We start from the raw sequence: 24,259 nt of genomic DNA, 5'->3' as shown, positions 1-24,259 counted from the left end.
CTGCCAGTTAAGAGAAAGAGAGAAAGAACTGCCAATGCTTGAGAAATAGCTACAGACTAGTTATGAAGAAGAGTTTCGAAGCTCTGCTTGTAAAGATGAATTATCTCAAAAATGTGCTCTTAAGCACAACCTAACAAACTACAGAAGCACAAGAATATTGAAAGTAATTTCTTACATATATGTACAGCTCTCCATACATGCGAATATCCTTTTTACTGCTATACATTGTCATAATTCCTTTCAATTTCAGATACTAGCGGATACACATTTCAAACTGTAATGCCCATAACTCAGTTCAGGGAGAAGGCACATGTACTCATGCTCTCTCACATACCTGACATACACACACCAGCTGGTAAACACCGCTGTGCCAGGAAGAAGCTGTTCAATCATTGATAAATATGTCATTGCCCACCTATAGATTACACAGAATATGGTATTCTAAGCAAAAAATGTAGAGAATAAAAATACTACCATATGCTTGTGAGTTTGCTCTTTTGTTTCTTTTTCAAAAGAGCTTCTGTTATGCTCTTCCTGCTTAGGTTTTCATGAATTGGGGGTAGGGGTGTTTGTTGTTTGTTACTTTGTTGTTATTGTTGTCTTTGTCACTTTTTTTTTATAAGTACAAAAAAAGAAATACCCATTTTTTACTATCCTTAGAATAAGTTTTGCTGTTGTCTCTGACTTTAAACATTAACAATTTGCTTACTGAAATTTCTCTAAAAATTAAAGCGGGAACACTCTTTTATCTTAACCTCATGGGCAGGCACTGCAAAAACAACACTAAAGGAAAACTTAGGTCACTGGTACCACAAACACTCAGTACAACTAAAAAATCACAACTCTACACACTAAACAATATCTATGCCTAACCTAATCAGAAGACAAACATCTTCACAGAGCATACAGCACCTACGATGAAGGTTGCCTATCGAAACCTACCTACGACAACTCAGCTTGACAATGCTGAAACAGCGTTAACACTGGCAGAGCACCTCCCCAAGTGCAGTTCTGTGCACACACCTACTTTTTCTCCCTGCATGCCACCTACAAGAACAAGACAGTAAAAGATATGTACTTTTTAAAACCTGAGCGGTAAATTAAGGTGATTAACAATTTCTACATCTCAGCAGTGTAGAAGAGAGCTGGGGGCTACTTCTGCACAAAGCAGTATTCACAGCTGAGAGGAAACACAGGCGGGAAGGATTCTGCCTCTCGCCACCTTCCATGGCCACTTGATTCTGCACAGATCTAGAATGCAAGTTCTCTTCCCATAACTATCTGTGAATATGCAACTGTGGAAGATCTGCTCACACCACACGCAGTAGCTCTTATCTGTTCCCTGTAAAAGCATTTTGCTGGAACAATGCAGCTCTGTCTTAATCCACCTATGACAACTGCATTTTGGAGCAATATCTGCCCCAGCCAGTTGTTCCACCCCAGCCAGTGCCATGTGTGTCTTCACGTTTTTATCATGGACAAACTGCAGCAGCCAAAACTGCAAAACATAACACAGCCAGTACATTTCTCACGATAATACACCACAAGGGGGGGGGAAAAATCTCTATATTGTGTTCAAGCCTGAACAGGATGAGTACATTCCCATTTTTTTAAGGCTCAGGCATCTCTACATTAAAGTAACTCTCATGTCGCTGCCAACCTCTGTACTCCCAAGCACCTTGCACCTGAGCCAGGCCCTAAGAAGACGCCCTGTGCTCAGTGGAGATCTCTTCCTCACTTCTCTGTAGTCTACCTCACAAAGAATGTCTTCATAGCATTCCTATTTACTTTACTGAGGCAGTTTTTCTATTATATTTTAAAAGGCATTTAAAAGCTTCATGCCATCATTCACTATGACTACACTCAGAAAGAAAGCACTGAGGAGAATTTATTCATTAAAAGCTCATTTCCCGCTATTCATGATGTGTCTTGCTGTTAACTAGCAAATTATATTTCTTCTAAAAAGCAGTGACCAAATGCTTCTCTCTACAATACAGATCAGACCCAGGAAAATTACGTGACCTAAGGAACAATTCCTTCCTATACCAGCTCAGGTAGTCCATGACAACAGTATTTAGAGTTTTCAAGGGCTATTACAACTTGGAACTCCCACTGCAGAAAACAGAATAAAACAAAAAAAAAAAAAAAAAAAACCAAAAAAAACCTCCACACACCATAACATACACCAAAAAAAAACCACAAACCACCAAATACCCGAACCCAGCAAATCCACGTCCCTGTGAGTACCTCTTCTCGGGGGCAGGGGGCTACAACTACAGGCTGGCTCCAAAGCAATAGACTCCAGGCTCAGAAAGTCTAGACATAGACTGTATTTCTATAAGCAGGGCTAGTAGCAGTGTACAAGCAAAAAAAATGGGGGTTCAAAGGCTGTTTTAGCTTTCAACAAATAAGTAAACCTTAACACGACATTGTTGCAGTCCTTCTTCACGTACATCAGCTGACTGGAATGCAGCATCACCAATACTGGCATTTGCCAGTATAAACAGGACTCACAAATGAAACAAGTTGTGAAACAACACAGAATGAAATCAAGCTGCAGCATTCAATATAGCTCCTCCTCAGGGGGAAAAAAAGAAACCAAAAACCAGCATTATTCACCGTAGAAGGAACTGTTTTGCTGCACTTACCATATTTTAAATGCAGATATGGCTATATTTCATTTCTGCACAGCATCACCTTAATTTTCTACTGAAATAAGCAGTACAGCCTCATTTCAAGACTCTTCTGGGTTTAACTGGTATGACTTGGCTTTAGGGGGTAGAAACAGATAGCTTCCCAGACTGCTGTCCATCATTACCCTGCAGAGCTGACTGAGGAGAAAGAGCAAGGTTAGCTCAGCAGGGATGACAGCACAACACTCAGATTTCATGTTGCTCTGACTGTACTACTGCATTCACCTATGCACAAAGATTAGGAAATTGCACTCATTATGCATACCTGCAATCAAAATAATCATGACCACTTTGAAAGACAAGTCAAGTGACGACTGGAAATTCCTAGCATCCATACCAAGAAAGTATTTATTTATCCACCAATTTTAACTAAAGTGTAACCAACAGGGTGTACAGACAATTTAAAATGATCCCAACCAGCCTAAGAAAAGCAATCTACAACTTCAGAAAAGCAGTTAATAATCTAAAGATTCTCAGCTTGCAATCGCTGCAGTAGAGCACACGTTTTAATGAAGAATGAAGCAGCAGAAGAAAGACAAGTTCTGCCACTCAGCTAAGGAGCCACATCCACACGCCTCACTGATTGCTGGTAGTAGCCAGTAGTGAGCTCAGAAGCCACTCTGTCCCACACACCTCCTAGGGGTCCTGCCATATCTCAAAACAGCTAAGCAGCACATGATGAACATCACACCACATTTAACTAAAGTAAACTTGTCCTCTTTCAGACTAATTCTGCTCCTGTTCACATATTCCTGAATACACCATAAAAACCTGACACAAGCCCTGTTGCCTGGAGATGCTACAGGCATCAGATCATCCACACATTCCAGAATTGAGTGCATGGAGAGCTACAGCTGCAAACCTACAGCTCAGCCAGCAACTTAAAAAAAAAAAAAAGAAAATCTATATTTTACACAAAACACTAACTGGAGGATAGTTTCTCCACCTAATGGCTCTAGATACAAGCTATTCACAGCAGCTATCGGTAGAAGCTGATCATTCTCAAACAGCTGAAAAAAAATCATACACAACTTATCACAATCGTTTCTTAACATTTAATATTTTTTAAAAGGTTACAGCATCCATCGGTGCATCGGTTTCTCAGTCATCACTATGGCAGTTTTTAAAACACTGAAGAGCTGTAACAGGCACATTTTATTCCCTTGTTCTCCTTACTCCTTCCACCTTTCAAAACAGCTAAACCCAAATGCTAGGTGACCTGCCCAGGATCACATCACTGAAGCTGAAGAAAGAATGCAGGATTTTCTTGTTACCAAACAACATCATCCCCAATGCCACATCCCTTCCACTAGTTTAAACATACAGCGTGTGAGAAAGAGCAGACCCAAGCAGATTGAGGACTGCCAGAAGGCCACATACAGAGTGACATCCAAAACACTACCGTGCCCTGTATAATACCACCTCATTAGTAGTTTACTGAGCTTGCAGAAATTGATTGAATTTTTTACAAAGGAGAAATCAACACAAAAAGCTCACCCATATCTTTTGTCAGCTACCTAGCAGAGTAAACCCTCTGACACGCTTTGGCAAATGAACTCTGGAGACATGTGGCCTCACAGTTCCATGCAGCATAACTTTAATTATTTATAGTGAATATGAATTCATCCCTCACTGTATCCACAAAGCACAAGTCTGTTGGACTGAGATAGATACCCTTGCTGACCTATGCCACCAAATCAGAAATGTCACAAGCGCTAGGCTTTCTGGAAAATATAATCTCTCTCTTCTGCAAAAGATTAATTTCTGCTGCTCATATTCAGTCCTACTTTCTTTCAACTGTCTTAGAATAAGCAATAACCCGAGACTTAACAGTGATCTTGAAGTATAAAGATCGTACCTTCTTATTCACTATGCTCTAACACCCTGACATAGTTTTACAGCTTGAGCATGTCACTGCATCCTAACAAAAGCAAATACAAATGATGGAGGAGCAAATACAAACGATGTACAGAATGACAGGTGCATGTATTGTCTTCACATCCATGGCAGGTGTAAGGCACAGCCCTTTTACCTGCCCCGCATTACTCAACCCTTGGTTCATTTCCCTCTGTTTCAGTTTGAGCCACTCAATGTATAAAACTTGATTCTCTCACCTTACAAGTTATGGATGTGGTCCGCTGACCCCAGTGCCAGCCTCACCCTTTCTCAGACAGTTTGCTGAGGCTGCAGGCTAGTGCGCTGCCATGTGCCCTCCTGACACCCAAGAAAATGGCTGTGCAACCTCCAAGACATCAAGTATGTCCCTGGCCTTGGAGCCAAGCCAGGATCTGACACCAGCCAGCAGCACTAAGATTTATGCTGTATTCTCTTAGCCTGCCGGCTTATTAAAACAACCCATTGATAATGCAGTAAAGGCCAGTAAATCACACGAATAAGTGATCATACAAAAGAAAAAAGATGCTGAAAAATTAAACCTTTGCCTCCTTGCTAAGTACTCCCAGTGTCTCCACACAGGGAGAGAGAGCAGGCAGTCGGACCTAGGGAACAGTTCAGTTGCTAATGAAGCAATCGATCTTCCCTGTCCCTTCCTCCCTAAACCTTGGGGCTCTGTCATTTCGCAGCTTGTAATTTAAAGCCAGCTCTCGGCTTCAAACCTGCAGAGAAAACACTGTCAAAAGCCACCACGAGTGCAAAACTTCTGTATAGGATTCGCCACCATTTTTAATTTTTCTTTAACTGCCTGAAGGAAAGGGGAAGCAGGGTGACAGCTTGGTATGGGAGTAAAGAACAAAAACAGGAGTTTCTCTCGTTTGCATTTCTGAAATGCTCATTTAAGCACTGTAAAAGCTAAAAGTCATTTAATAGGTGCCTTAAATAGCACTGCTTCATCAAGTGCTATGACTTAACGAAAGATGCCTCCCTCATGCTGAGTGTGAAATTCACTTTAGATGGCATGCATGCACACCCCCCAGCCCCGGCTGGCAAGAAACTGTTTCTTTAACAACGCAGTTGAAAAGCATTTAGCCAAGACTAGTATATTTGCTTGAATTTTGCTCCCTGACAGCAACTACTTTGGATTATTCTTTTTCATACTCTTCTCTACAACCATTTTCTACCCTCTCACCTACTCAGATTTGCACACAGGCAGACACAACCTGCTTCCATTTTACACAGCTAGCTCCAGCCCAAGGAAATACAAACCGGGTGCCTTTTAAAACTTGCTGTGAGCAATCACAGAAACCTGTTTACACCGGGCTGGTTACAAAGGGGGGGGGGGGGGGGGGGGGGGGGGGGGGGGGGGCGGGGAGAACCCAAACAAGTAACAGACAAGTCTACAAGGGAGAAGAAAGTCAGTTTTAAAGCGGTGCTAACTTGTCGGATAGGGAGAGATTTCACACAGAATTACCACTGTTACCACCGTTCCTCCCGATAAAATAAAGTTTATGACGAGAGGAGGTAGTGGACACTTCAGTGAATAAAGTCCATGAACAGAAGTTATCCAGGACGTGCGCGCATACGCAAAAACCAAAACCAAACCGTGCCTGGGAAGGAGCGAGGGCATCACAAACCACACCGGGCCGCTAAACGCTCCCAATGAAACCCACCGAAGCGATCGAAGTTATTTAATGCCGTACCTCGACTGGGCAGCCATCGTGAAGTTCATTCCTCCGAGCGTTCTCTATTCATGAGCTCTCACCCCAGCTGTCCAGGCTCTACCCCGCTGCCAGAATCTTCTGTCCCATTTGATGCTCCCTTCCCCCCTAGTTCCCGGCGCCCGAGGCCGAGCCCCTCCGAGGCGTCACGGAGCCCCCTCTTTCCCAGCCCGGGAGGGCAGGCGCAGGGCTGGATGACAGTCGCGGTGATCGACATCCGGGCTCAGAGCCCTCCCCCGGGCGGCGGCAAGGGACGGGCGGCTCCCAACGGGAGCGGCGCCGGGTCCCGGTGCTGCCCGGCGAGGTCTGAGAGCTGCGGAGTGGGGCTGGGAGCGGGCGGCGCCCGCAGATCCCGGATCCCGCATCCCGCTCGTAGGCGCTGCGCGGGCATCCTCCATTCACCCGTGAGGATCATAGAATCACAGAATGGTTTGGGTTAGAAGGGACCGTAAAGGTCATGGGTGGTTGCGGTTGCTACCCCCAGTACTGGTTCCCTGCCTTTTGTCGCATCTTAAAGGCTCCCGCACCCCGCACCCTGCTCCCTCTCGGAGGCGCTGCCCGGTCCGGGGAAAATGTGCATTTCCCATCCACGCGTGAGAATGATAGGATTGTTTGGGTTGGAAGGGACTTTAAAGATCATGAGTGGCTGCAGTTGCTACTCCCAGTACTGGCTCCCTGCCTTTTGTCGCATCTTAAGGGCTCCCACATCCCCCTGTCCCTCCCGAGGCGCTGCCTGGGCCGGGGGGGAACAGATATTCCCCATAGAATCACAGAGTGGTTTGGGTTGGAAGAGACCTTAAAGATGATGGGCGGCTGCCGTTGCTACTTCCAGTAGTAGCTCTTGCCTTTTTTAGCGTCCTAAGTGCTGTGGGATGTTTTTATTTAGTTTTGTAGAGAAAGAAAAGAAAATGTCTCACATAGTCATCAAAATTTTTGAAAACAAATAGAGAGCCCCGGTATAAACATGGGTCCCATGCGGCCACACATCTGTAGCAGATGAAAGCAGAGTGTACTACTGAACCTTCAGGTATCCAGACTTGAAACTGCAGGCTAAGAAAAATAATAATAATTTTAAAAAATTGTTATGCAATTTCTTCTGGGCTCAAGTCCTGACACAGTTTGCAGACTCACTCAGAAAGCAGCAATACCTGTCCTTTGCTCTGGGTGTTCCCTGGCACAATTATAAAAACAAACTACTCCTGCAACTCCTTTCCACCGGTAATTAACCAGGCCTTCGTCAGGCAAAAACATTTATCCAAGATCCCTTCAACTTTTCTCAGCAGACTGTATACAGCTGAGATTTCTAACACTGCCACAACATTACAGTCCTCTCAATTTTCTGTTTTAAATCACAACTTGTGTCAAAGTAGTCAGCAGACACCACAGTTTTACAACCCATTCATAATATATGATAAATTATAATTTTAACAGGCCATCCATATAAAGTCTACAAGCATATAATTGTAATAGTTAAAAAATATAAAAATTATCAGAAAACATTTGTGTATTTTCCCCCATTCCTTGTCTTTACCCAAACCCAAAAGATTCTAAATAGAAAGCCACAACAGAACAAGTGGGTCCGATTATAAAATAGATAATATCATATATCAGATAATCATGGACTCACTGGTCATAAGTGACAGGGGATTTGAGGTGCCACCTTGATGATAGACAATTCCTATTACGAATTTAAAAAAAATACCCTCAAAACCAAACAAATAAAAACACACCAACAAAACCAAAACCCACACTCAGCATCCTGTGAAATTCTTTGAAATCCTAAAAATGCTGGTAAACCCACTATCATCTCTGAGGACAAGACGACAATTTCACATCAACTAACAAATCAGGAAACCCAGAAGACCTGGACAAAATAATAACAGAACAAGTTATCCAAGCAGCAGACACTCATCAATGGAAACAGTTACTGTAGCACAAAACCCTTGACTCCCAGCAAATCACACATTTCACACTGACTCACTCACTCACTTTTTAGCACAAATCTCAGCTTGCAGAATTAGCTATTTAGTGCAAATTTCATGCGTAAATGAGACAGTACAGAAGGCAGCAAGAAACAATTACTGTGTATGTCCTGTGGAATGGAGTTAACAAGATTAACATTAAATCCTCATACAAAACTTATTAAAAAGTGTAGCTTCAAAGAGACAAGTATCAATCTCATGGTTACAAATAGGGTATGGAAGATGGGTGCTATGACTTGCCCGGCATCAACAAGGTGGCCAACAGCAAAGCCTAGAAGGGAAGACAAGCATCCTGGATTGCAGGGGGCATCTTCAAAGAGGCAAACTAACTACCAGTATTAGAGTTGCTAACGCTGATTGCCAATACTACTTTTTTTTTTTTTTTTTGCAGCATTTTATAAATTCAAAGCATTGTAGAAATATTAGACCTCTGTCAAGATGGGAGCAGAGCACCTCTCTTTTCTGTAGAAGTCTAATGCAGGCTCTTAGCACTGATAACTTCATACCACTGACCATGAGACCTTTCAGCCAGGTTGCAATATGTACTTACCACACATGGTAAAAACCCTTCTGTGAGGTACTACAGAAAAAGCAAGCTGGAAAATTCTTGTCTACATCCTCTTGCTTTTGCCTTCAATTGTGTCATAACCTGGAGGAGGTTTTTGCTGCTTTTTATTTTTATTTTGTTGAAGTTGAACTAATTGATTTTCTTATGAGGGTATTTTCATCCTTTTCAGATGAGACACAATGTCAGGGAAACACAGTCTACCCTTAAGCCCCTTTTCTGCCAAGAAAGTGTCAAATGAACAAAGAAAGCAATAGTGAGGCAGGAATACTATGCAGATATGCAATGTTCATGTCTTTGTCTTTGTCTTTAGGAAAGCAGCTTAAGCAGGAGGGTTTCAGCACTTTACAGTGAGGAAAAAAAAAAAACCACTGCTGTGGGGACTACCACTGCTGGGCTGGATTCACAAATGGCCAACTCTTCTCAGGTGAAAAAAAAAAAAAACAAAAAAAAAAACCTTTTGACTCCCAGGTGAGTACCCCAGCCCTTGGACAAGCCCTCATACTCAGCTGTCACATTTTGATGAGTTATTAGGTCGTGGGGAGGGGGGAGGAAGAGAAACTGACAAGAGCCAAATTGTCACTTGAGGGCACAAGAAACTGTAGCTTCTTAAATAAATATTTTAAAAGGCTTAATTTAAATAAAATAGAAATTGGCAACAGTTCTTAAAAAGCTTGGGAGTCTGGACGGTTGTTCCCCCCCCTTTTTTTTTTTTTAATTTTACAAGGCAGAATTGGAATAATTTAGGTGCCTGGGATATCCAAACATCAGTTAATCCAGACATCAGGGCTTAATAATAGAATTTTAAATCATTACTTAAAAAAAAGAAATCCCACATCTTCTCTCAAGCTCACACATCAATCTAATGAACTTGATTATTCTTCCTATGAAAAGCAGTGGAAAATAGTAATGCTGAGTCTGACACCTTCAGAGAAGAGAATAGATTTAACTGCAGCTAGAAAGTTCTAAGTATAAACAAAAGCACTGATAATTAAACATACTAATACCAGCAGCAAAACTGCATATCCAGCCAACATTTTGGAGGGGATTTCCAAACAAAAGCAAAGATCCTACTTGTCCTAGAGAGTTATATATGTAATTATCTTGTGCAATGACATACGAAGACGTTAGAAAACAGGGAAAGGGAGGCATTTAATTATTTAAGATTATTTACTTATTTTTAAGTAAAGTAATTAAGAATTCATTCATTCTTTTTCATGTTTATCTTTCATGCAAGCAATAACAAAACTCTCATTTTTGAAAGTAGAGATATTGTCCAAAGGAAGCGAATTGAAATCCATGCCTCTATCTCAAAGCTTCATTGTAAAGTTTGGGGGTTTTCTCCCCTATACCTATCTAGATCAGTAGTTTTGAAGATTTGCTAGCTATTGATAGGAAGAGAGCTCTACCAAGCTATTGAATTTATGGTTCCTCCAACATACTATTCTGCTGTTTAAGCAAAGAAACAAAAATTCCCTGCTATACTAAGTTGAACACTGTGCACGTCCAGTGCTGCAAATGCAGAATACCAACATAAGGAAGGACACTTTTGGCTACTCCACAGTTCTTGCTAAGACCTGTGGAATCCACACCTCACTGAGAACATGCTAACTGGTGTTTTCCATAGCTAGTCACACTGGCTGTAACTGTTTTCTATGTTACAAGAGATTTCGCACTTGAATCACAGTTGCCACGAAATATTGCTAAACATAGAAAACATTCCCACTGTATAGATAGGTAAGTGTATGCACAAAGCAGGCAAACAAATTACTTGTTGCCTACCCTGTAGAAATCCTTTGATAGAAAAGATATTCAGCATTTCTTTCTCCATGACTTACAATTCAACTAATTCCACCCCACCTCCCTGAGTGGAGGGAATGCCGCTCCACACTCCCAAAGCTACATCAGGATATCAAATTTTCTACTTACCTAGAAATTAATTTGGACCTGCAGCCCAGATTACATTTCCAGATGTACAACATCCAGAAAAATCATTAAACAAAAGAGTCAGTTTCCTTTTCATGAGAACAGCTTCAAACTTTCTGAAAACATGCCAGGATGCTTCAGTCCAGTATGAAGAGACTAACAGAGGAGAATGGGATATTCTGAACCATTTGCCTGCACTTAACCAGGCTGCAACTTATTCAAGAAAACTTATAAAATATATACTTCTAGACTTCTTCCTCATCTCCAACACTAAATAAAGCTTTTGTTTGTACAGGCGGCACATAGACACTCTTTTCCAGTGGCAGATTATGTCAAAGAAAAGTGATAAATAACAAACAGAGCTGCTTTCTGTTTAAAATCCTCTCCAGCTGATCATATAAATTTTCTTAATCCAGGCAGCTGAGACTGGAGATTTCCATACACGTTATCTCCCTGAGGATTAAATAAAATTCATCTTGTTACTTTCAGGTAGAACAATAGATAATGGGAAAAAATATATATACTTGCCACGACAGCTAAGTTTTCTCCAGGTAAAAATGTCACAAACAACATGCTTTGTTTGCATCAGAAGTTTCTAGCAGCTTTTCATGCCTGTTTCCCCTCCCTCCTTGAAACCACTTGAGAAAGTGCTCCTTGATTCCAGTAGTGTGAAAAAGGATTCATCTTTAACAAGCGTTGGCTTTGTGGCAAGGCCTTCTTCATTGATCCAAGGTGTACAAGACTGTGCCAAGGTGAGGCATCTGCATTAGAAACACAGAGGCTTTCCAAGAGAACAAGGACTTTGAGGAGATGGGGCAGAAGGAAACAAAACACCATGACATTATTCAACTTCTGTATTTCAACTCTCATCTCACAAATACCTATGGGATCCTCCAAGAGAGTAAAAGAAAGTCTAACCCCACTTCACACTGCCAGGCAAGGACTGCCCTACTATCAATTTCTTCAAAGCACACAGCAGAAACCTCTGCCAAAGCTCTGAGGACATTGCAAGCCTGCAGGTAAATCAAAACAGTGACCAAATAAAACTGACACAGAAACAGCTGCTGGCTATTATTATTATTTCCACATACACCTTAAACACAGATACACTGTGATGAAAAGGATGTGATTATTTTTGGACAGGCAAACACTCAAAAATTAAGAAACGTTAATATCACTCACATCCCACGGACCACTGTTAGTCCTCAGGACAGACCTACCCCAGGACTGAAACATTTGCTTGGAGCTTAAAGGGAGTTAACACTCACAAGCTGTTTGGGCCTTGTTCCTGAAGCCTCTACCTCATTCCTCTCAGTCCACAGCTCAGCAAGACTTCTTGCAGGAGTAGCACAGCTATCCCAAGTGGGTCCTAAACAGAGCCTTCCCAGAGTATCAATGCCATGGAGAGCACAGTGATGATCCAACATGCCCCTACAGTGGCGACGCTATGCTACAGGCCCTGATATCTGTGGCTGTACCTGGCAGAAAGACTGCTTTGCTAAGCAGTATCCAAGCAACAAATACAGCAGAAGTCATTATCTTCTACTCATCTCCAAATCTCTGTACCTTGTTGCTTGTGAACTCCTGCCTTCTAGGGGTCCTGCTGTATTTACAGAACAGTATTCAGTGACAAAGCTGGTAGAAAAACAAAGAGATGGGTAAAGACAAGCACCCTGGGAAATCTCGCCTTTGTCTCTAAATTGTAACCTGAACATTTCTTAAAATATCTAAATCTTGATATATTGTATTCTTTACCTAATTGTCTCTTCCCTGCCCCCAATTTGTGTCATGCTGAGTTTGGTCTAACAGTGAATTAAAAAAAAAGTGGATTAATAAAAACTGTTAAAAAATATATGAAGAAAAATCACCATAATGTCATGCTGTACATACCCCCTGAAAAGAGTTTGTAAGTAAAATCAATACTCAAATTCTTTGAGCCTTTATCACAAAAAAAAAAAAATAATATCACACAGCACAGGTGGGGAATATCAAGATCCTGCCAACTACTGGAAGAGAGGAAAAACAGTATCAGTACTAGAAGCAGGAAAAGACAGGGACACTAGGATGCTAGGACTAAACTTCCTCTGCGTTGCCCACAATGATAGAACAACATCCTACTGCTGAATTACGGGGGGGGGGGTGTAAAGGTGAAATACACTAGAAGCATCACGGGTGGAAAACAGTAGCTGAAGTTTGCTGAAGATAAAAGGAATTGTAAAATAAAACATAACTGAGCATTCTCTCTGTCAAAACTTTCAGTATTAGTGAATCAGTATTAGTATTAGAAACATTCCATTTCACTTAGTTACTGATGTTTTCCAAAGAGCAAAAGCAGGCAAGCTCCTACTTCTCTTAACAGAGATAAGTAATAATTCCTGTGCTGTGCTGGCAGCACTTTCCATTTTTAAGGAAAAGAGGAGGGGGAGCAGATCATTGAACAACCTACCCAGAGTAAAGCCTTAGAAATCCTATGCCACGAACATTTCATATGAAAAAAATGCCATTCTGATGCTCCTTTTAGAGTTTCAGACATACAACAGAGGCCTTGTTGTTCCCTTCCTCTGGTTTCTGGCTCACCAGCTAGTCTAACAACAAAATTACACCATTTTTGTTGTAAGATTTGATGAAAACTTCTAAGTTCCTATGGAACATTTCAAGCCCGACAAATCAGTGTTTCCTCAAAGAAAGTTTTCTGTCAGAATATATCCTGTCAGCTGTAGTCCCCTTCCTTACATCTGTTTTCAAGATTAGCAGACTGCAGCTTTTCTAGCCTTTTTTATTCACCAATAGGATGCAAGTTTCCCCTTTTCCAGGTCCTTGTCTCTGAAAGGTGTATTGTACATGAAGGAAACTGTCTCCAGCAAGTAAAACACAAAATGAACCAATAAAATACACTTTTCATACTCTTCAGCTCTTCATAAACTCACAAATGCACTCCTAAAGTGAATGTGGTTACCAAAGTAATACCTTTCAAAACCTAACAGGAAAAGCTTCCTACCATATTTAAGCTATTTATGAGCATTTTAATTTTAGAAGATCCATTCTTATCTACTTATGTGTTAAATGAGAATCGGGTTCCCCAGAGATAAAGCTTGTGATTTAAACACTGCACAGAAATGCAAATCCAACAGAAAACCAGATGAAGATGTGCAGGCAATTCCTGAAAGTGCCTGACTACTGACCTCAGGCATCAGTGGTAAAGCACAGGATGTGGGTACATTATATGCATTTTACATACACAGCACCACCTCACCTGGCCATACACCTATCCATATCTGGACATGCTGAACAAAAGGAAGCTGAGATTTAGAAGGGGAAAAAAAAAGACATTTAAAGTTTGAAGCATAAAGCAACAACATTTTCAGATAAATTGCAGATGCTGTTACGTTGCCGAAACCAGTACTTAAAGCATTTACAACAGAGTCTGGCACTCCTAAGAAGGAAGACTGGTACCTCTCTGTACACCACTAACAATGCCTGTCATAGCTGAGTGTTGGTTCAGTACTACTAACCTCACACACCCATAGATTTTCAAAGTAATTACACAGTATTTTATCTCCAGCCTTGTTCAGCTGTTCAACTTATTCCTTCTGAAGCATTTGAAAGTTTTCCACAGCTCCACAGAGCATGAAGAACCCACTCTTTAAGTCAGTAATTTTTCACCTGCTATGGAATTTAATTGCCCCTGTGCCCTTTCTGTTATAATGCTATTTAGGGGGGTTCGGTGTGCATGCAAGCGGGTGGTATCACTAAATAAATCTTTTCGCATCTTCGTTTTCAAGAAGCATAAAATAAAATCAACAACAACAAAATGTTAACAGCAGCAATCAGTATCCAGCTTTTATTCAATGGATGTGATTTAGGTACTGTTCAAAGGGGAATACAGCATCCCTTCACTATGGAAAAAATGCAATATGACATTACACTAATAAACATATCATAAACAATCCATTAAATTTTTGAGACAAATTCTAGAAGTTTATGGTACTGTGAAACAAGCATAAAATACCAAGGAAGATGGAATAAATACCAAGCTATATTAAAATCATTAGATTAAACACATGGCCAGTAACTTTTCCTGAAATATAGTTTCTGTAAATTAAAACACATTTGTTTATACCTAGAAGTAGGCCAAATTCATGCCATTACTGAGCTTTTCAAAACATGTCATTGCATTGCGCTGCATTAGGTTTTTTTAAACAGACACACACCCTTACTTCCAGTCTTCAAGAGTCACTGTCGTCCTTTAATTAAAATGTGTTTACCCAGCTCTGTTGACAAGAAATCCATTTTACCACTGTCATTTATTGCCACAGATGAGTCCTTCACTTTTGGAGATGAAAAGCGTCAAATGGATACTGTGGTTCCTGGCCTGACACAGCTGCAGGTGGACTTTTCATTTGCACTGGTGAAGGCCAGAAGGTGAGGATCATGCACCATAAAGGCTCTGCTGCCCCAGACCAACAGGATAATTCTTAGCTTCTCAGCCCCATGAGCCTCCCCAGCTGTCAGCACCCCTCTTCCTCGTGTCTCCTTGCTACCTCTACAGAAAAACAGATGCTGCATGCCTGAAGACCAGTTAATCTTTAAGTAGTTGCATATGTTCTGGCAATCCCAAACCCTACACAAATCTAACAAGACTCTTGTGTCTTTCTCCACCAGCAGTCAAGGAACTAACCAGGCTACAATGACAAGACACATAATTTCAAGGGCTCCAAATATTTGGGGAAAGGAGATAGATTAATCTTATCCCCAAACTCCTGCCTCTAATGCATAGTTGGAAAACAAGCAAAATTCAGAAACCCATACACATAAGCACACACAAAAAACAGTTTAACAAGGAAAATGAAGCCCTGTGCTGCAAGCAATGGCAGCAAGCCTGAAGAAGGCTGAGGCAGCAAAACTTGTTGTTGACCCCGATTCAATAAAGCACTTCTCCATCGGCTTGATTTATAGAACCTTCTTGAACTTAGCGCGTTCCAGAACCAAAGCTAACTGCAAACAGCACACCCTACCTGTACAAATCACAAAAAGCATTAGATTTCATTGAGTGTAACACACACAGAACAGCTATAGGGAGGCTAGAGGAGCAACAAGGGCAAAGGAAAGAAACGGAACCAAGTACAATGCTGAAAAAATGGACAGAGAAGAATATAACCAAAAGGATATTTCAACTTTAACAAACAGAAGACTAGGTTGGATGCAGCCTGTTATGAAAGAAATTGTTCTACAGATGCTGGGAATCAAACATTCCTGAGAAAATAAAACCAAGCTCCGTCCTCCAATATTTAAACCGAAGGAAACATTAAAAAAGAAACAGCCTTCTTCCAGGAAATAGAATGCAGCAGAGACTGCACCGTACTAGCTTTTGGCAGCCACAAGGAACAATTTCCATCACCTTTCATTTATTTCTTATCACTCTGAATGCCTTAAAATGTTCCATAACCAGTATGAACTTTCACAAGCAGTTAAAAACCACAGAAAAGTTAATAGTCGTTGTTGGCTTTAAGACTGCAGCTGTCAGAAGCCACACTCTGAAGAGTGTTAAATATCCTGATTTATATTCCAATTGAATCAAGATAACATCTATGTACAGAACACAATGTACCCTTCAGATTCTCTACAGCAATCAGATTCATTTCCTGGTGATATCCAATCCCTAAATGAGGCAGAGAGGTACGTAGGACACTAAGTAAGGAAATGGCTGTGATTTTGATTTGCTTTTTGATCAGGCTGCTATACACAGCATTCCAACCAGAAGCCATCCAGAAAACAGACTTTTTTTTTTAGGTCCAATTCTTTGCAGATGTATCACCAAAACAATTATGAGGTTAGATGTACTTTGGAGAGTGATAGCAGAAGAGGTGCAGTAGCATCTGGATATTTTTGCAATATCTCTGTCTACCCACACCTTCACCTTAATGTAATTTTGCAGCGATCACTGACCTTTCACATCTAAGGATGGCACATATAATAGGGGAAAACACTGACCTGTGGTAGGAGAGTAAAGCATACCTGCAGTTGTAAAGAGCTAAATGATAAAGAAATGGGAACAGCAGAAAAACAACCACCTCAGGGAGGAGGAGGGCAATTAATTTTGCATGTTAGATGTTTAAGTACAAAACGCTCGTTGCTCAGACTTCCAAAGATGTGTACCTGCAGTATTGGGAGACCTGAGTCAGGTCAGAATTGCCTTTCTCAATTCATATGCATTAAAAGTAGAGAAATGCATGTTTTAAGGGCTGGGTTGCCTCATGCAGATCACTAGGATGGCAATATTGCCCCCTGCTACACTGAGACTGTGAACAGGACTGGATATGAAGCAACAGGACTGGATATGAAGCAACAGGACTGGATATGAAGCAACAGGGCTGGCGCACTAGAGATGAAAGCATGATGTGCTGTAGGCAAACACGTCAATTCCACACAATGAGTAGAATTTCCACAGGACAAGGGGTCATTCCCACCAGTGAGAATAATTTCGGTTGGAAAAGACCCTTAAGACCATACTGTCCATCCATTAATCTAACACTGCCCACTCCACCACTAAACCGTGTCCTATGCACCACATTCATGTGAGGATACCATTAAGACCCAGTCTCAAACACTGTTCATTTCAGAGTAGATTCAAGTTACAAAAGGCATAAATTATTTGGTCAAAGACAGCATGTTAGATTTGAAATTGTTCTGCTGTTATTACAATCCTTGTATTGAGGAGGGGATTATTTTTTTAAATAATCTCAAAATTTGTAACAGCACCTGAGAAGCCAGGATTACATCAAATTAATTCCTACCCATTGTTGCTGCCCTGATTGTCTGTAGGTTCCATTATGATGTTTCCATTTGAGTCAGGTCATCTGGAAGAGGAAAAAAAAAACCAGATATTTAACACCTCTCCTAATGAGAAGCACCAAAGCTTTACAGCAGCAGTCACAAAGACCAGCCCAGGAACATCCTTCCTCAAAGTCAGAGAGAAAAAAGGGGGAGTCAAATAAGCAAACATGAAAAATCTTCAGTTTACAAAGTAGCAAGTCATTGCAGTATAGCAATGCCTGGAACATTTGTTACAGTGAACAAAAGATGAGATCTAAACATTTATTTCCTTTGTCTACATGCCTCTGGGTGTCTATTCTGAATATAGTTTTCTATGTGTGTTACAACAGAAATTTATTTTAAATTGACTCTCCAAAATAGTTTTTCACTTCAAAACTAAAAAATACACATGTTACCCTCAACACTCTCCCACAGATATTTTCAGAGTTGTGCAAATTCCTCAGTTCTCCTTAGCAGTTTAAGTCATCTTTCAATTACATTCAGAACGATGCCTTGAAACACTACCCAACAGGAAGGTTAGATGTACCCTAACGAATAGATTTCTTACCCAAGGTAGCAAATAATTTAAATTTAAATAATGTTGACAGCATTCTCCACAATCCTCAATATTGATAGGCTGAGGCACAATCTCTGCTTCAAAGACAGTTCAAGAAACAGCTCTGGCAAAGCTTGTAAATATCAAGAACACCCCTGTAAATGCTTCTGCTTCAGAGAGACCCAATAGAGCCACAAACACTCACTCATTACTATACCATAATAGGTGATTGCAGGAATTGGCTTTCACTGCCTAGGAACAACAAAATAGCAATCATCTCTCTACACCAGCAAGACAGTAGGAGCCACTATGTGACATTTGATCTCACAGCACGTTTTACAAAAGACTAGCAGCTACTTAAGCGGGCATCTGTGCCAGTCTCTGCTGAACTCATCCAAAACAGGGAGCTAAACTGCAGGTGGATGAGAACCAGCCTAAAGCAGTAAGACTGGGTCAAAATCTCAAGGGACATTCAATGCACAGAGCCTGAGATGTTGAACTGCAATAACTGCAGTGCTGCTAAACATACATGATCCAAATACATGGATCATACGTAGCTAAAAATGGGACAACCAACATATCCATTTTCCCATTCCTCTAGCAGTGACACTGCATTTCGGGTCAGCTCTTAAGGAGAACTACAGGCTTGGCCAAGAGCATAACAAGCCAGACTATTGCTATAGCCGCCAGGATATTCAGTTCAATGTTAGCAATAAATATGCCATAAGAGCACTCCCTTCAGACCACCAAATAGCCCTCTGATGAATGGAAACAAAGGGAAGGAGAGAAGATGGGGGGGGAAAGCATTAAAAATATAGCTATAGATTAAAAAGTAACATTGGATAAAAATTCAAAGCAGCAGCATTCAGGACACAAGGAGAAAACAGAAGGGGAAGGATGTCGCAGCAATTACTGCAAGAGAGTCCCTCCTGTCACTGTAGCAGCAGTTCCACCTAGCAGGGCCCTCAGAAACAGCTAAGTTTCAGCCACTGCACTAGTACCATTTTGGCTGATCACAGGAAAATAAAAAGAAATCCCTTGCTTTCCCCTGCCTCACTAAAGGGGTAAAATTGAGCATATTCCCCCACAGAGATCTTCACTCACTCTATAACCAACACCTACTTCTCACCATCCCCTGTCTGCCCCAATTCTGTCTTCAGTTCACAGTAGCGCAGACAAAGCAAAGCATGTGCAGAATTGATGACATCAAAATAGTTTTCACAATGCCTGCCACATAGGTGCCTTGTGCTGCTAAGACATGGTCTACAAGGACTCATAAGGAAAAGAAACATGCATGGAAACACAAAAGATGTGATAAGCAAGTCTAGATTAACTGAAGTGCAAGATTACCTCAGCAGAAGCAAAAAATCTCCAACAGAAATACAACTAAAAATCATGGCTTTTCAATGTGTGGCATACATTTGTGGGATCAATTTCGCTCTTGAGGGAGCGAAATAATTTACAGCTGGGGTGCAGGCTACAGCAGCATTACATGAAACCTCATGAACCATTTAGAGCAACTGATAATAAACAGGTGCACAAATGCTTTGAGGATTAGATGAAATAGTTGACCTGGTTTTAGTCTCAGGTAAGATACCACCAGATAACCATTCTGTAAGCCACAGAAAGACAGGCCACTGAAGATGGGAATCCTGTCAGACACCATCTCAGCCTACAGCTACAAAGACTAAATAATACATTTGCTTACTAAGTTTTAGTGTATGGATCTCAAAGAAAACAACAGTTAGTTCCCTATTTGTTCCCTCCTAAGAATTATGAAAACCATAACCTTTGCTGGTAAATAAACAGTCTTAAAAGAACAAGGCGCCCACTTGAATTTAAAAATAAATCAAGGTGGGCAAAGTAGGAAGCATGTAGTGGAAGAAGTTATTCCAACTTTCTTTCAGCTTTTGTTTTCTTAATTATATATTTCTGTAGAAAGGTCTTCAAAATTTCAGAGGAGTTTCCTCAGCCAATGTATGGATCTCACATTGCAATAACACAGGCAGACAGAGATGCCTGCACAGATTTGACTCAACAGAATAGTGAGGAAGCTTGCTCTGTCACCAATTTATCCTTAACACAGATATAAAGCATGCAAGAATCCAGCAGTAAAATTTAGATTTTGCTAAACAATCTACAAGTTCTGCAAATGCCTTTGACAGAGCCAGGTTTTCAACCAATGCAGCATGGATTTGAGGTTGCATGGGCATTATTGATCTGACATATTTCAGCAAGTTACAAATGCTTTTGGTTTTTTCTGCAATCAAAATATTTTTATAAACAAGCTCATCCCTCATGTCAATTAGCCTAGCTGGCTCATTTAGTTAGGATGCCTTTCCTTGATCTAAAAACAACTATTCTATTATTAACAGTGCTTTTTGCTAAAAAAAACCCTTAAAATAGTTTCTTCCTTTATGTGTTTTCACTGCTGTGAGTTGATTATTTCCCTGCAGCCCTGCACACACATCCCTTATGTCTCAGGAACTCTAGGATGCCAAGGTTTTCCTTCCAAGCCTGTCAGGAAGCACTGCTGCAAAAAAAAATATGGAAATTGGTTTTTAGATATGAAAAACCGTAACAATTTTTGCAAAGCTAATTTCGTTAGTGTTTTTGTATTATTGTTTCACTCTTCAAGAATTGCAGATTGAAATTAGAATTAATGCCTATGTGCATGTATACAAGCTGATAACTTGTCCTCCAAAGATGTTACTACTAAGAGTAATGCAACAATGAGGCAATACAAAAGGAAACAAACTGAATTTGCTGTAGGGGAAGAGGTCACATGTTTACTATTTGCATTAGTAAAGTCTTAGAAATAGCAATTCTAACACTACTTAGGATACATAATAACTTTTAAATGACAAAAGTGAAAGATTAGCGCTATATATCAGAGCATATGCAAAAGTAATACAAACCAACCCCTGCTAGCACTTGGAGGATGGAAACAAAATTACCCCTCCTCTGTGGCCACATTGCACGAGGAGAAAGTGCATTGCCTCCTGATCATGAGGTGCAGCTTATAATTCACCTAATACCCTAATGAGCCAAGGTCTGTTTTACGCATTTGATTACAGATAAATCAAGAGATTAGCTAAAGCTAAGGAAGTGGAGAACTGCCAGCGGAAGAAACTGTCCACATCTGTCCCTAACCCCAAGTAAGCCAACAACACCTGCTAATCCTTCGGGCTAAGGGGGCTTAGAGGGCTACTTACACAAATGCCAACACCTGAGCTGCATACCTCAGCAAGACAGCCACCAGAGACTTGGGAGCAAGCAGTTTCTATTCCAAAATAATGAAAAAAATAAGATATTCAGAAGCTGCCAACTGCTCATCACAATCTAACAAAGATATGACTGCCTTGTGACTGGCTAGATCTTTAGCATTAAACCCCACCATTTTAACAAAAATCAGATGCCAGTACTGCCTTTAAAAGAGAAGCCTGCATAAGCTAAACATAATCCAACAGGGAGATACATCAAGGATAACTTGTGCATCTTCAACAGGTAAGACAGACGTGGATTCAAGGATTTAGCTGTGGAAGGTAATTTTATGTACCAAGAGGTGACAGAAATGTTCATAAACTTGCAGGAACTCAGACTTTTTCAAGGTAATGTTGCTCTGCAAGGTGCAAAATGTATAAACACATTGCAAACCTTGTGGATATAGGTGAACTTCTTAGCTCAATATTGGGTTCCATGCCACCAATAAATAATTTTCTACCAAGCTACCTGAAAATGTATCCAAATTTACTGTTAATTTGTATTTCCCACCAATCTACCTGGGAGCAAGTAAAACAGACGCATAGTACCAAGGCTTAAAATTTACTAACAATGAAAAGCCAGGTAAGATGCTCATGTACCTCCCTTATAACATAAAATATATTTGAACACTTCAGGTAGTATTCACAAAGAGAAAAAAGCCTGCTGAGTCTTGAAAGCTCTGACTCTCTATCCCAGGAATTGCATGACAGGCAGTAAGAGTTATTTCCTTCACTGGCTCTGCCTGTGGAGAGGCTACTTTCAGCTGTCAACTTTCTATTGCTGCCAATTAGTTACTCATTTCTACTTCACGTTTATCCCAAAAAGAAGTGCAAGGCTAGTTGTTGGTAAAGCAGCTGAACTCTTCACAGTCACTGTTTCTCGTTCTTAAAAAAAGCTACTGTCATCAACAGTGACAGCATAAAAAAAAGACGAAAGCAAGCACCCAAGTGGCCCTTATCTGAAATTCTACAAGTTTCTTACAGTGCTGTGTGTTGCAAAATTAATTTCTTTATCCTTTAGCTGGACATAATTGCATTCCTCTGAAATAAATGCTTTTTTCTGTCAAGCCTTGGCAAACATCTGCTCTGATGGAACAGGGAAGCTGCTTGGAAAGTTCAAACTTATGTGCTCATCTCAAGAGTTTCACTTTCCTTTAACACTGTTATTCCTAACATAGATACAGTGTTAGTATGGTTAAAACTTGACATAGGTGTATACATCAAATTATTTGAAGTGACATCTCAATGTAGGGTCACAGCAGACTTTGGATTATTACAACTGAAATAAAAAAGTCAGTAGTTTTGACTCCTTTCCTCTGGTTTGGTTTTTTTCAAATATATGTTACCTCTAAGAGTCAGAGCACTACAGCTCAACTCTAAGACGAACCGATACCCATGCCCGAATAAGAACAGTAGCAGTATTCCCCTGAGTAAAAATACCCAATGTAAGCATGGGGGGACACAGAAGACTGAGCAGCAGTCAAGGAAACCTGCCGGGGAACTTGGACAAGACACCTTCCTGCAAACAATCAGTTTCCAAGTTACCACCTCGCTAACAGGAACGGGTCCAGCACTTCCACACCGGACGTCGCATTCCACTTCATGACGCAGCTGTGGGTGCTGCAGCGCTCGCTGCAACTCTGCTCCATACGCAGGAGCCTGGGAACGTCCACGAACCCGGACTAGACACCGATCACACCACCCAAAACCGGCGGCGGTCTGCACCGGCCGCTGCAGCTCGCAGGGGCTGCATCGCCGCCTCTCTCCCACGGGTACCAGCCGCTCCTGCTCCGCAGGCAGTCCCGGCAGCGACAGGCGCCGGGATCAGCAAGGGAAACCACCCAGATAGGCTCACCTCAGCGCCGCTGCCGATCGAAGTCCGGCGGGAGACAACGCGCTTCCCGGGCGGCGCAGGGCCGCCCTCTGCCGCCACGCCAAGACTCCCTTCCCAAGCCACGCCCAGGGGCGTTCCGGGTGTGCCCGAAGGGTTCCGGAAGCATCCGAAGGGTTCCGGAAGCAACTGAAACTGTAGAGCTCTGCTCTTGAGTCCGCCCCGAAGATATCGAGCTGCTGCCCACCAGCAGCCCACCTCCCTCTGGACACGGCACATCTCCAGCCACTCCTCTCCCACTTTCTGCTTGTGCCCGGCGTGACCCCTCCCAGGTGCAGAATCCAGCATTTGCTCCTCTTCCATTTCGTTTCCAAACAGTGTCATCTCTGCTGCCCTTGTTGAACCCCCAAGACTCGACAGACGGCTTTTGTTAGGAGCTGCTTCTCCTCGGGAGGTCATCTCGTTTCATCACGGAGAGAGAATTAAAAGCTTGAATACTGATTTGTTTTGGTCTGCTGCTCTTCTTTCTCCTCCGCATGGGTCAGGATAGCACAGCTGGAACGTGGCTGTAGCGAGTTTCAAACAGCGTATGTTAGCTTGCTTTAGAGCTTGAAAGCACCTGGAGCTCTGTACTTGAAGTGAATGATGACTAAAGGCAGAATGGTGATTTCCTTTGGCAAGAGAAGACAACATAGGAAGGACTGAGCTAGATCCGGAGGACCTGATCAAAACGCTTTTGTATCGAGTCTTGTGACTTACTGGAACATCGTCCCAAAAGGGAACCCAGTCCTGAACCGAAGGTTCAGCCTTTATAATAATCGTTGCTTGTCTTCATAAACTATTCCGGTGCCGTAAAATTGTTCTCAAAACAGATGTGTCACAAATCTTATTTAGTGAGATAAATCTGAGAATTACCTTCGGTAGGTTTGTAGTGGTTATGGTTTTCAGTGGGAGGATTTAGAATCCATTTCTCTAGGTGGTGTGAATATTTTTTTACAAAGAATATGTTTTAAGGG

General features: G+C 41.5%; 1 protein-coding gene across 6 annotated transcripts in view; it reads right to left on the bottom strand.

The window, feature by feature from the left end:
* Window positions 1-23,359, bottom strand: part of AFF1 (ALF transcription elongation factor 1) — a 111,015-nt gene extending 87,656 nt beyond the window's left edge. For 3 of the 6 annotated variants that reach the window (XM_054064778.1, XM_054064782.1, XM_054064780.1), the window contains exon 1: window positions 6,290-6,520. Coding sequence is in view for 4 of the 6 variants with exons in the window: in XM_054064780.1 (XP_053920755.1) it covers window positions 6,290-6,318 (29 nt within the window). In the remaining 2 variants the exon portion in view is untranslated. Of the gene's footprint in view, window positions 1-6,289; window positions 6,521-17,574; window positions 17,638-23,267 lie in introns of those variants that run through there. The other 3 variants (XM_054064779.1, XM_054064781.1, XM_054064777.1) reach the window with 3 other exon arrangements.
* Between the last annotated feature and the right edge of the window lie 900 nt (window positions 23,360-24,259).

This window comes from Cuculus canorus, chromosome 4 (genome assembly GCF_017976375.1).
Source record: "Cuculus canorus isolate bCucCan1 chromosome 4, bCucCan1.pri, whole genome shotgun sequence".
Lineage (NCBI taxonomy): Eukaryota > Metazoa > Chordata > Aves > Cuculiformes > Cuculidae > Cuculus > Cuculus canorus.
This window is presented reverse-complemented; position numbering and strand designations above follow the sequence as displayed.